Below are 13919 nucleotides of genomic sequence, written 5' to 3'. Positions count from 1 at the left end.
ATTCAGAATCCATCAGCATATTATTTTTCTCTTTTGAATTTCATTATTTTAAATGATAATTAGATAGCTTACTTGACTTTAAATTAATTCGATGAGAATATTCTTTACTTAATAGACCTTATAACTTATAATATATCAGAAATTTATAATTTTGGTACAGATGCTTAACCATATTTTTATTATGTTACTAATTTTTACACTCCATTAATTGCTTTTAATGATATTATTTATTTTTTAATTTTTTATGAAGACTGCTAGCCTTTTTCTATCAGCTAAAGAAAATTTATCTACAAATCTGTAACTATGCAATTCTCTATATTTGACTATCCTTACTTTAATTACAAAAAAACAGGAGAAATCTTCATATTTTACTAGTCTCTTATTTATGTCTATAGCTTTGATTTATCTCATAACCAACAATATAATTTCGGAATAAATTATCCAAAAAGCTTTAATGATAATACAATTTAAGTTTTTAATGACAGATATGTTTTTTATTATGATCAAAGCTATTTTTATAGATTCGACATGGAATTAAAGGAATTTACAATAATGCATGCTAAAACTGATGTCGCTTTGTATGGAAAAAATGCTATTTAGTTTTATTTTTTAGATGAAAATTTGTAATACATCAAAAAATCTAATAATATAATAGATACAAATAATATGGTTATTATTATGAGTTAATTAGAAGATTGCTCTCTATTAGGGAGTTTTGATAATGATAATAATACTAAAATTCATGGTTTTTTATCTTATGATGGAGTATTTTGGATTAATAATTTATTCAACAATCCATTTAGCATATATAATTTTACATAAAATTATGTAATTCAAGATATTAATTTACAAAATAATAAAATTGCAGTCTATGATAATTCCACATAAAATTTAATCATTTACGATGTTATTAAAGCTAATAATGAATTAGTTGTAATAAAGTTAAATTTTATATTTGATCTCTCAATAGCTATTGTTGATTGGAATTTAGTATCCTTCATATGGGCAAAGGAAAATATCTTTTATCTATAAAATACTTAAAATGAGCCATAGGTATCAATAATCTTAAAATTAGAATCTAATATTATTAAGTACTAATACTGTTCAAATTAGTAAACTTTAGTCGCTCTCACTTCTTAAAATAAGATTTATTCAATAAATGTAATTCAATTTATAATATTTTAGTTTTTTTTTAAAATTATTAATTAAAATAGGTATTGAAATAGACATACAAATTGGTAGAATATAGAGTCAAAACATCTTAACCAAGCTTTTTTGTTCAGTGTGAAGATAGTTTAATAGTATTTTACTATAAATATATTGAAATTTTTGATTTAGTTTCAGCATAAAAATCAGACTCCTTTTAATAGAATGTAAATTAATAAATTTCCTTTTTTTCAACTAATTATAAATTTTAGAGAAAAATAATAAAAATTACTATGCATATTTATGTTTAAAATATGATAAAAAATGTTTACTGTCTAGTGAAGGAGAATTCCCATTATCCTTTATTTAAAATATTTTAATGATTTGACATATAATTTTTTTTTTGTAAGAAATATAATATAATAAAATATATTTTTATTAATCTTTATTACTATTTAAAGACATATGAATTAGGAATGATATAGAATGATTAATAAATTATACCTTTGATAAGTAAACAAGACTAATTAATAGTAGTTTTTTTTAACTAAAATCTTAATTATTTTAGTTAACAGGACTTTAATAATAATCAATACTTGTTTGAGTATAGATATAATAATACAAGCTTATTCTATGATGGCAATCATAAAATATTGATTGGACTAACAGGATCATTAAAATAAGTAAATTTTATTAATATCCCAGGAAAATAATAGTTATTCGTTTATGAGTGTGTCACATAATTTGCTAAAAATTCAGTTTATTTTTATTAAGAATAAACTAGCTTGATAGTAGTCGATAGCAGTCCAATTATTTATCTTTTTAATTATTTAACCCTGAATGTTACAAACTTTAGAATTGATATAAATAACATCCAAGGTGTTTTGATGGATAAAAACAAAAATATAGTCTTTTTTTATTCAAATTAATTTATATTAACATTTTAATTTCCTAGCATGTAATTTATAGAAACAATATCTTTATAAAACTATAATGTTACTTCTATAGTATAAATTTATCTTAATACTCGGTAGTCATTGATGATTGTTTAGACTTACACACATATTATTACTTTTGATCTAACCGAAATTGTCTATGCTAGCCCTACTAAATTGCTTTAATACTAAAAAGTATAATATTTAAATATTAATAGTGAATTCTTTGTAAGTTATAGTATTGTAAATCTCTCCCTAAATTTGTATTAAAATTCTTAACTTGTTGATAGCTTACTATTTGAGCCTTCATAATAAAACATATACCCGTATTTTACATAGTTGCTCTTGACCTAAGATTGCTAATTTTTATTTATTTAATTCTAATATATTAACATAGTTTAAGCTGATTTATAATAAAAAAAGCTTAATTTGTTATAAAAAATAAAATTAATTAGTCTACCTGACAATTATTTTTATGATATTGTGGATAATTAAATATTTTTATTATATTAGTAGAACTATTAGCTTAGCAAAATCAATTTAAATGATAAAAATGTAACTGAAATAAATTTGATTAATTTGACTGAGGTAGATATTTCTATGTCGCTAATATGCAGTTAATTTATAGTACTTGCTTCATCCAATTTCCTTTAAATTTATGATATAAACTATCAAAAAATAGATTTAATCAAATTTTCAAGTATTGCTGCAATTAAATTTGTTTTAAAATTGCAAATAATGTAATTTTAATCTTATTAAAATAATTGGTGGAATATTCCTTTTAATTATGAAGAAAGGATTAACAGTAATGATCCTTAATAAGATAGCTAATAGCTTATCTGTTTAATTGTTTAAGATGGCAATAATATTATGGTAAACATAATTAATCTTTAAACTAAAGAAACTTTGTATTCATATTAATTAGCTAAATACTCTAGAGTTACAAATGTAGTAATTGATCCCTTTAGGCAGTTGATATATGTAGTTAACAATTAAAGTTTAACTTTTGTATTCTCTTATAAGTTAAATTTAATTACAAGCCTCTAGAATGCTTGTTTAAAGTAAGCTAAAATTTCATATGACTCAGATTTTGTTTATTCCATATGTCCAAATGATATCATAGTTTATAATGGGTTAAGTTTTTAGCAATAATTTCCAATTCTTGGCAAAGGAATAAAAGAAGTTGAAAATTTTATTAGCACAAAATATAACAACTATTTTATTATTATATAAAAAAATAAACTATCTCTCATTAAACTAGAGTATCTATCTGATTTCCAGCTTGTTTATGAAGTCAATAAAACTAACTAATAGCTATTAAATATGAAAGTCATTAGAGACTAAAACTACTAAACTTATATAGAACTTTTACTTTCCTCTTATGATAATATATAGCATTAAATAATTCCTTTACAATAAAATTAAAATTGCTATATAAACATACAACAGTAAAATAGACCAATCGAAAATGTTTACACAACTATTTAATTATTTTAAAGTTTTAATTCAAGTTTTAATCAACAACTATCACTAATATAAATCAATTACTTAGATCAATAGTGCATTTAAGGCATAAATGACAATTTAAATAATCTCTAAAATATTGATTTGAAAAACTAAATTAGCTTGATTATTTAATCTTCATCTCAATAAGAGAATATTTGTTGGTTATACTCAGATATTTAAGGTTACCCACCTTATATAGAAAATTTTTATCTCAAAAATATGAATTTATCTATAAAAAATACAATAGTACTTAACTAGAAAAAATAAATGAAAAACTTTTAAATGTTTAATATGACTTTAAACATTCAGAGCTCACTCAATTTATCTGATTTTGATAAAGTTCTTTTTTAGAATATCAAATTCGACAATAAGAGAGATGGTCAGAATTAAATAATAATTCAAAACTGTAAATTTGTTGTAATTGAGTAAGTAGATATAATTGATATAATATCTCAATAGATAATATTTACTTTAACTAATAATAGTAATGTTATAATTTAAAATATAAACATCTCTAAGATGAATGGAAATACTATATTTTAAATGAATAACAATTAATAAGTAGTAATAACTGATATTAAAATACAAAACTCTAGCTACATAAATGCATTTCAAATATCTCTATCAAATTCTTTTAATGTGACAAATTTAATAATACAGTCAGTATTATTTTCTTAAGTTTTAAGCATATAAGGAGCCACAATTTCTAAGATTTAACACATTGAGGTTGATAATTGTTATTAATTACGATTGATATAATTATAACCAATTAAGTAGGACAATTTATAATATTTATCGAAATACTATATATTGTAAGATTTGAACTTACAAAATTCTACTGATATTTCACTTGTTACTCAGTCTGAATAAACTCATATCTCTGATATAATTGTTTAGAAATTAAATACCTCTTTAAATTGTTTCACAATAAATGCATTATAGTTATATGTAAACAATTTTACTATAGAAAATTCAATAGTATATTTAAGTTAGCCTTCTATAATATTAATACTTAGCTATACAGACTGTGATATTCAAAATATAATTTCATCTAAAAATTAAATAACCATTTTAAAAATCAAATAGTAAGATTTTATTGGTAAAACATTAATCCATTCTTCTTCATTTATAGATTTTACATTATAAAATCCTGTAATGGAGTTTATAAACATCGATGTGTTAATATTAGATAAAATTTAAGTATAAAATATTTTATTATATGATAATAAGTATTCTTCAATAATAATAATGAATTAATGTAATAATATTACAATAAATGACAGTCATTTTATAAATAACACAAATGCAGTTGGTACTGGAGGATCTATTTATGCTACTGATAATTAATTTATTTAAATAAAAAATACAGTATTTAAACAAAATTAATGCTAATTATAAAATGGAGGAGCTTTAAGTATAAAGAATAATATTGAAATTGCAAGTCTAACAATATAAATGAGCGCTTTTATAGATAATTAGGCTTAATTATCTACAGGTGGAGCTATTAATTTAATAAATTCCAATTTAGTAATGGAAAATTCTATAGTTTCTTCAAATAAGGCATTGATTGGTGGCGGAATCTATTATTAATAAATAATTCCTGATTTTGTATTAGATTTAACAAAGAAAATCAATAATAATAACATCATCTCTTAAAATTTCGCAAAGTTATATGGAAATAATTTAGGATCTACATTGAGAAGTATTAAGATTAATTTAAATGATATAGAAGCATCAAGGAAAACATAAATAATAGAAAATTAAAATAATTAAATTTATGTTAATTCTTTTTTAAGTGGAGACTAAATAATTTTTAACAAAATTTAATTACTTGATGAGGAGGATAATCCAATCTTTATACCTAGTGATGCTAATAATACTAACACTTTATAATACAGTAAGGAAGTTTAATCAATATTGTAGTAAATTAGTGTTTCTTTGTAATGGGACTAATCTACATAGTAAATATAGTGTCTTGGAGAACTCTAATCAAAGCAATTTACAAACGATGGATTTAAATTGAATGCATAAATTATGTATAAACCAAATAATTAAATGATCTTGCTAATTGTTTCCAATTTATTTCCAGAAATTTCTGATTCAAAAGGGAATTTATATTTAAAGCAATAATAGCTTTATAAAAACATCACTATTAATTTTAATAGTTGTTAATTGGGCTAAATTACTAAGCAGTAAAGCAACTCAATAGTTTGTGAGGATTGCCCTGAAGGAAAATACTCTCTAAGTTTGTAAGATAGTTCTTGCTTACAGTGTCCTGATTCAGCTATTAAATGCTACAAGTCAACAATTCTTTTAAAAAATGGATATTGGAGAGAAAACGAATTCACAGATTAAATAATATATTGTAATTTTCGTCCTAATTCATGTTAAGCTGAATCACAATTCTCTAAAGTAAGTATTTATTTTTTTAAGGTGGTTGATAAGGATTAGAGTCTATTTTAGGCAGAGCTTTAACAAAAAAAGTGGGAGAAAAAGAATATATTTAAATATGGTGATTTCGAAAATTTAAAAGAATTTTAATTAATAAATATTCACAAACTCAAAAACTCTGAAAAATTGAACCATTATTTTTAAATTATAAGGAATTTTTAAATAATAATTTTTAATATATTTATTTTAAAGGAATATTGTGTAACTGGATACAAAGGTCCTCTTTGCTACTCGTGCGATACTTTTGGAGAAATTTGGGGTAAAAGATATCAATAAATATTTAGCTAGGGAGAATGCTACAGTTGCGAGGAAAATAGCTTTTTCATAATAACTTAAAATTTAGTTTTATTCATAATCATTTTTTGCTATATTTTTGCCCTTTTAAGAAATATAATTAATAAATAATAAACTAAATTAGCAGGTTACTTTATCACTAAAATGGATTTAGTCTATTTAGGGTCAACATGTATTTTATTAGCTAATTAAACAATAATTTATGAAATAATTTTTTTTTTAATTTAGATTGAATTTTCATTTACTATTTTTTAATTTTAAAAATTTATTAATATATATTTAATTAAAACATAGTAAGATAATAAGATAAGCCTTAGATAATTTCCAAAATTTTAACTGATCACCTTCAGATGCTTTCTTTGTTGAGTTTTTTTAATATTAATATTCCTAACTATTTTAAGCTTCCAATATAGATGTCAGGAAATTCTTTGAGTTTAACAAGCAAGTCTATAGATTGCTTTTTTTCAAGATATCCAAATTTAAAACCTTTATGGTTTTATTAGTCCTTGTGGTCACTATGTTTACCGCTTTCTATACTCTCGCTTTATTTAATATTAGGCTTTATTTTAAGGTATTTAAAAAAAAATACAAACATTTTTAAATACTTAAATACTGCATGTATCTTCATTTATCTTTATTTTTTTCCTATGGTCATAATGATTTTTAGCAGGTCTTTGAATTGCATACAAATTGGTGATAAAAACTATCTTGATTTAGATGTAAATATATTATGCTATGACCCTTAAGATCATAAACAGTATGTTATATTCTACTGCATACCATTACTAGTTTTTTGGGCAATTATTATTCCACTATTTTTATTCTTAAAAATTAGAAATGGAAAAATAAAAAAATGGTCAATCTTTATTGAAATAAAGTATTCTTTTATATTTGCAGGATATAAAGAAAAGTATTATTATTGGGAATTTGCAAAATTAATTTATAAATCAATTCTAATTTTGATAGCTACATTACTTCAGCAAAATTCTTTCTTAAAAGTAAATTATTAATTGTTTTAATAAATAAATACGAATCAATTTAAATTAACTTTATTCCCTATTTCTATTTATAAAATGAATAAATACACTCATTTATTTAACTTTAAAATTAAATAGTTGAGCATGCTAAATGCTGTTATCTTATTGTAGATTTATATAATATTTAAAACTAAGCCTTTCACAATTTAGAATTTCAACAATTTATTATAAAGATCCGCAGTTTTATGTGCTTTATCACTAAATTTAACTTAGATTATTGCCAGTGTTACAAATATGAATTTTATTTTAAAAGGTATTTTAACTACATTATTAATATTTTCCAATCTTCAATTTATAACTTAACTGGTGATTGGGATATGTCTAATTAGAGTACAAAATGACATTTAAAAAAGGAGTAGAATTTAAAATTGCCTCCTATATTTTATATCAAAATATCCTTCATTATTTGAAAACATTCAAGTATAATAAGGCTAAGTAAAAGTAAGTTCTCTTTTGAAAATAAAGTTAGTCAAAAATAAAGTTAAACACTTAGTTAAGTACTTTAAGCAATTCAACTTTTTCAGTTCATAATCTTTACAATAGCATTTTTCTCTATAAAGAACTTAAATTGTTTCTCCTTAATTAGAACTATTGTAGTAAACCAGTAGATTTACTTTATTAACTGGGAATGAAAATATCATTAAACAACAACATAAAAAGATAAATTCTTTCAAGAGTATGAGAGAGAAATGGTCATATTATACAAGAAAAACGAATGAAAGTCCAATAAGTAAATTACTTATTACTTAAATATTAAATAATCTCCATTTTATATTTAAAAGGTATACATAAATATGATATTTAAGATAAATTCTAGAATTCACCCAAAGAATTAGCTCTTACTGAAAATATATAAAGTTACACTTCTAACGATGAATTTGGAATATAATTAACAAGTGAATATAAGTTAAATAAAAATTTTAATCATTTTACCAAAAAATAATGATAAAATTAATTTATTCTCTTAATTAAAAATTATTATATTTAAAATAATGAGATAAAACACTACTTTTTAATTCTATGTATTTCGTGACAATAATTTTTTTCAAAAATAAAAAAATAAATTTAAAAGAAAAAATATTTCATTGTTAATGTATTATTTTTAGGCTCTAATGATGAAACTAAATTCAATACATACAACCATACTATTGTTATATTAACTTATAAAATTTGTTTTTATATACAATTTTATAATTTTAAGTTTGTTTGCATTGAGTTTTTCTTTATTAATTATTCTAATTTCTTAAATTTCACATTTATTTAATTATTTTTATTTATAATTTATTTTAATATTTTTAATGAGTCAAAAATTCCTGAATCTTAGCAGTTTCCAATAATTTGGAACGTACAATAATACATTTTAAAAATAAATTATATCCATAAGAATAAAATTTATTTCTTTTTTGTATATATAAATTTGTTAAGAAACATTAAAAAACATAAAGAAAGCAAAATTTTTAAAAGGAAAATATCTGTTTGTTTTATTAATCTAATTATTATAGACTTTTCAAAAAAAACTTATAATCAAAGTTAACCACTAACATTAAGTTTTCATTATTTAAATAAATTATAATAAAGACCAATATATTATAACTTTGTAAAAAAAAATAAATAAGAAGTTGAATAGATATAAAAACTCAGTTATCAATTCAAAGCACCTTTAAATTCTACTGAATATAATTTTTTGCTTAATAACATGATTAACTGTACCTAAATAATTAAATGTAAATTTCTTTAAATTAATCCAAAAATCAATTAGAAAACTTCTTCAAAAATAACAAAAAGATAATAAAACTATCATACAATTTTGAATGAAAATAAGCTATTTTTTTGCAATTATTTTTATTCTTATATCTAAGATTAGAGCTGAATGTCCAAGCGGATAAATATTTAATCTAGTTTCATAATAGTGTTTGCCATGCTCAAACAGCTGCTAAAATTGTTTTAGCACCAATTAAAACTCGTGTATAAGTTGTCCTCAGAATTTCTATAAAAGTGATTTAAATTCTTCTACATGTGTTTAAAATTGCTAAGTTGGAGAAATATAAGCGAATCACTAATATTGTATTAAATGTTAGACTGTAGGATGTATTAAATGTGATTCTCAGTAAAACTGCTTGCAGTGCAGTCCTAATTTATACTTAGATATGGAAAAGAATGAGTGTTTACTAAAGCCAAAAATTTGTTAATCTGAATATGATTTTATTGAAGAACCTTTTACATAATAATAGTGCGTAAATAGCTGCCCAAGCTCTTATTATCCAAATTAAAAGACATAGATATGCGAATAATTAAGCTAATGTATACAAATTAACGACAGTCCTCCACTACTCGATTAAAAAGTTCTCGAATTAAGCCCATTTTATCAAGATTACTACCTAATTAGAGCAAATTTATGCTATTTTGCTCTAGCGGATTAAAATTTTTAGATAATCTACATCGAAGTATTTTAAGATATGCCAGATTTTTAGCTTAAATATATGGCTGCTGGATAGGAAATAAAACAAAAGAGTTTTATTTTGGAAGAATACGGAGGCTGCTTAGCTAACAATTCTATAAAAGTAATGAATTTTATCACAAAGCAAATTGTTTTTGAATAAACTGGTTTAGATTAGGATTATTTTCTTTAATATATTGATTATTAAAATAAAATAATTTTTCTTAATTAAATTAAAAACTGTTCAATAGCTTGGTTTGATTTGATAAAATAAAAATTTTCTACATTGGGATGTGATTTAATTCCTATTCAAGGTATCTTTTAAATAAATATTCTAAATACGACAAACTATTACTTATAGACTTAAGTTAATTTTTATCAGGTAAATAATGAATTTTTGATTAATTTTTATAAATCTTTTTTAAATATTAATTTAGGTAGCTATTTTGTAAGAAGATAGATCTCTAAAATTTTTAGAAACCTATTTAGAAACTTAAGGGTTTATTATTTAAGCAACTTAGAAATATTAATATTTAATTAGTATTTTTTTTGATTATTCGGAAAGACAGACATTAGTTTACAAGAAATTATATTAAAATGATACTAAATTCTAAATCACATTATTAGAAAAACTTATTTTTACAAATGATATATTTTACAGTAATTTATTGAATTCTGTTATCTAAATTGATAAAAATAATTAGATATTATAAATACTTGTTTTAAACTAGGTATCAGATTAAGTGAAATAAGTACTAAATATAACTATTCCTAACTAAATTAATTAGTTTTAATTTTATGAAAACCAAGTATAAAACTCTACTTTTGTTTTCTTTATTACTGACAAACTACAATTTATCAATTTGACTGATTATTTAATAAAGCTTTAAAATGGTTTTTAGAGTTAAAACAATACACTTATCTATGAATTAAAAAGCGGATTTATTACAAGCTAATCAATGATAACAAATGTTTTTTTCAAATAGAATAATATTATTGAAATATTTTTATCATAGATTTTGGAAGTATAAACCTATAATTACTAATAATTTAGGATATCATTCAGTACTACTGATTAAACTTACTTAATTAAGTATTTAAATCCTAATGAATATTAAAAGCCTTATTATCATACTAGCTAATTTTCTACAGTAAACTCTTGTTATTACTAAAATATTTTTAGCCCAAATAAAAATACAGATATAAATTCATTTTATATTTATGATGAAAAATAAAGATTAACTTCATAAGCCTTAGGAGTTTAAAAAATTAATTATTTTCATTTAAATTTATAAAAAACTTCTATGATAAATACGAGATTCTATTCATTTGAATTAGTTGATAGTTTAGTGCATTTTGACAAATTATAAATAATAAATAATAAGTATTTTCTTTTAAGCAAATAAATTGATTCAGTGATAAAAGATATGTAATTGACGTTAATTCAAAAAAGTAAGTTATTTCTTATCAATACAATTCTTCAAAAAAAATAGGTGTTTTTTAGTATTTGGAGAAAAGAAATTTACTGATAATCTAAAGCATTCCTTAAATTTTTAGTTTAGATACACATTAACAAATAATTCAAAATCCATCAGTATATTATTTTTCTCTTTTGAATTTCATAATTTTAAATGATGATTAGATAGCTTACTTGACTTTAAATTAATTAAATGATAATATTCTTTACTTAATAGATCTTTTAACTAATAATATATCAGAAATTTATAATTTTGGTACAGATGCATAACCAAATTTTTATTATGTTACTAATTTTTACACTCCATTAATTGCTTTTAATGATATTATTTATTTTTACATTTTTGATGATGACTGCTAGCCTTTTTCTATCAGCTAAAGAAAATTTATCTACAAATCTGTAACTATGCAATTCTCTGTATTTGACTATCCTTACTTTAATTACTAAAAAACAGGAGAAATCTTCATATTTTACTAGTCCCTTATTTAAGTCTATACCTTTGATTTATCTCGAAATGAGCTCTATAATTTCGGTATAAATTATCCATAAAGCTTTAATGATAATACAGTTTAAGTTTTTAATGACAGATATGTTTTTTATTATGATCAAAGCTATTTTTATAGATTCGACATGGAATTAAAGCAATTTACAATAATGCATGCTAAAACTGATGTCGCTTTGTATGGAAAAAATGCTATTTAGTTTTATTTTTTAGATGAAAATTTGTAATACATCAAAAAGTCTAATAATATAATAGATACAAATAATATGGTTATTATTATGAGTTAACTCGAAGATTGCTCTCTATTAGGGAATATAGATATTGATGATAATACTAAAATTCATAGTTTTTTATCTTAAGATGGAGTTTTTTGGATTAATAATTTATTCAACAATCCATTTAGCATATATAATTTTACATAAAATTATGTAATTTAAGACATTAATTTACAAAATAATAAAATTGCAGTCTATGATAATTCCACATAAAATTTAATCATTTACGACGTTATAAAAACTAATAATGAATTAGTTGTAATAAATTTAAATTTTATATTTGATCTCTCAATAGCTATTGTTGATTGGAATTTAGTATCCTTCATATGGGCAAAGGAAAATATCTTTTATCTATAAAGCACATAAAATGAACCATAGGTATCAATAATCTTAAAATTAGAATCTAATATTCTTAAGTACTAATACTGTTCAAATTAGTAAACTTTAGTCGCTCTCACTTCTTAAAATAAGATTTATTCAATAAATGTAATTCAACTTATAAAATTTTAGTTATTTTTTAAAAATATTAATTAAAATAGGTATTGACAAAGAAATATAAATTGGTATAATATAGCAACTTAACATCTTAACCTAGCTTTTTTGTTCAGTGTGAAGATAGTTTGATAGTATTTTACTATAAGTATGTTGAAATTTTTGATTTGGTTTCAGCATAAATATCAGAATCCTTTTAATAGAATGTAAATTTATAAATTTCCTTCTTTTTTTTCAACTAATTTAAAATAAATAGGATTTAATTTATGAAAAATTTAAATTTATAAAATTCAAAGAAAAATAATAAAAATTACTTAACATAAAATTTAAAATAAAACATATAATATTTTTTAGAAAAAATTTAGTTTTTTAATATACTTAGCATAATTGTGTGTAAAATATGATAACAAATTTTTTACTGTCTATTGAAGGAGCATTCTCATTATCCTATAATTAAATATTTTAATGATTTGACATTTAAATTTTTTTTTATTAAGAAATATTATATAATAAAATATATTTTTAATAATCTTTATTTTTATAAAAAGAGATTTGGATTAGGAATGATATAGAATGCTTAATAAATTATACCTTTGATAAATAAACAAGACTAATTAGTAGTAGTTTTTTTTAACTAAAATGATAATTATTTTAGTTAACAGGACTTTAAAATTAATCACTATTTGTTTGAGTATAGATATAATAATACGAGCTTATTCTATGATGGTAATCATAAAATATTGATCGGACTAACAGGATCATTAAAATAAGTAAACATTATTAATATTCCAGGAAAATAATAATTATTCGTTTATGAGTGTGTCACATAATTTGCTAAAAATGCAGTTTATTATTATTAAGAATAGACTAGCTTGATAGTAATTGATAGTAGTCCAACTATTTATCTTTTTAATTATTTAACTCTGAATGTTACAAACTTTAGAATTGATATAAATAACATCCAAGGTATTTTGATGGATAAAAATAAAAATATAGTCTTTTTTTATTCAAATTAATTTATATTAACATTTTAATTTCCTAGTATGTAATTTATAGAAACAATATCTTTATAAAACTATAATTTTACGTCTATAGTATAAGTTTATCTTAATACTCAGTAGTCATTGATGATAGTTTAGACTTACACACATATTATTGCTTTTGATTTGACAGAAATTATTTATGCTAGCCCTACTAAATTGCTTTAATACTAAAAAGTATAACATTTAAATATTAATAATGAATTCTTTGTAAGTTATAGTATTGTAAATCTCTCCCTAAATTTGTATTAAAATTCTTAACTTGTTGATAGCTTACTATTTGAGCCTTCATAATAAAACATATACCCGTATTTTACATAGTTGCTC

At 21.3% G+C, this 13919-nt stretch overlaps 5 protein-coding genes across 5 annotated transcripts; all 5 read left to right on the top strand. All coding sequences in view use genetic code 6, as the record gives it.

Moving 5' to 3' along the window:
• Nucleotides 1-91: 91 nt before the first annotated feature.
• On the top strand, nucleotides 92-682 carry TTHERM_000812607 (transmembrane protein, putative; the record flags this gene model as incomplete). The annotated part of the gene is made up of 1 exon (XM_012795758.1): nucleotides 92-682. One exon carries the CDS (start codon nucleotides 92-94, stop codon nucleotides 680-682), a length of 591 nt encoding a protein of 196 aa, XP_012651212.1.
• Nucleotides 683-3060: 2378 nt separating this feature from the next.
• On the top strand, nucleotides 3061-3408 carry TTHERM_000812605 (hypothetical protein; the record flags this gene model as incomplete). Its single annotated transcript, XM_012795757.1, has 1 exon — nucleotides 3061-3408. The coding sequence occupies one exon, from the start codon at nucleotides 3061-3063 to the stop codon at nucleotides 3406-3408; it is 348 nt and encodes a 115-aa protein (XP_012651211.1).
• Nucleotides 3409-3754: 346 nt separating this feature from the next.
• TTHERM_000812603 (transmembrane protein, putative) lies at nucleotides 3755-8585 on the top strand. Its single transcript, XM_012795756.1, has 5 exons — nucleotides 3755-5999; nucleotides 6231-6504; nucleotides 6627-7330; nucleotides 7448-8099; nucleotides 8152-8585. Exons 1-5 carry the CDS (start codon nucleotides 3807-3809, stop codon nucleotides 8313-8315), a joined length of 3987 nt encoding a protein of 1328 aa, XP_012651210.1. The 5' UTR covers nucleotides 3755-3806; the 3' UTR covers nucleotides 8316-8585.
• Nucleotides 8586-9065: 480 nt separating this feature from the next.
• Nucleotides 9066-9937, top strand: TTHERM_000812601 (hypothetical protein; the record flags this gene model as incomplete). The annotated part of the gene is made up of 2 exons (XM_012795755.1): nucleotides 9066-9093; nucleotides 9234-9937. 2 exons carry the CDS (start codon nucleotides 9066-9068, stop codon nucleotides 9935-9937), a joined length of 732 nt encoding a protein of 243 aa, XP_012651209.1.
• Nucleotides 9938-11233: 1296 nt separating this feature from the next.
• Nucleotides 11234-13243, top strand: TTHERM_00812600 (hypothetical protein; the record flags this gene model as incomplete). The annotated part of the gene is made up of 4 exons (XM_001008588.1): nucleotides 11234-11258; nucleotides 11501-12546; nucleotides 12600-12758; nucleotides 13208-13243. The coding sequence occupies 4 exons, from the start codon at nucleotides 11234-11236 to the stop codon at nucleotides 13241-13243; spliced, it is 1266 nt and encodes a 421-aa protein (XP_001008588.1).
• Between the last annotated feature and the right edge of the window lie 676 nt (nucleotides 13244-13919).

Source organism: Tetrahymena thermophila (assembly GCF_000189635.1).
Source record: "Tetrahymena thermophila SB210 genomic scaffold scf_8254799, whole genome shotgun sequence".
Classification (NCBI taxonomy): Eukaryota; Ciliophora; class Oligohymenophorea; order Hymenostomatida; family Tetrahymenidae; genus Tetrahymena; species Tetrahymena thermophila.
The sequence above is the reverse complement of the archived record's forward strand: the minus strand, read 5'-3'. Positions and strand labels throughout refer to the sequence as shown.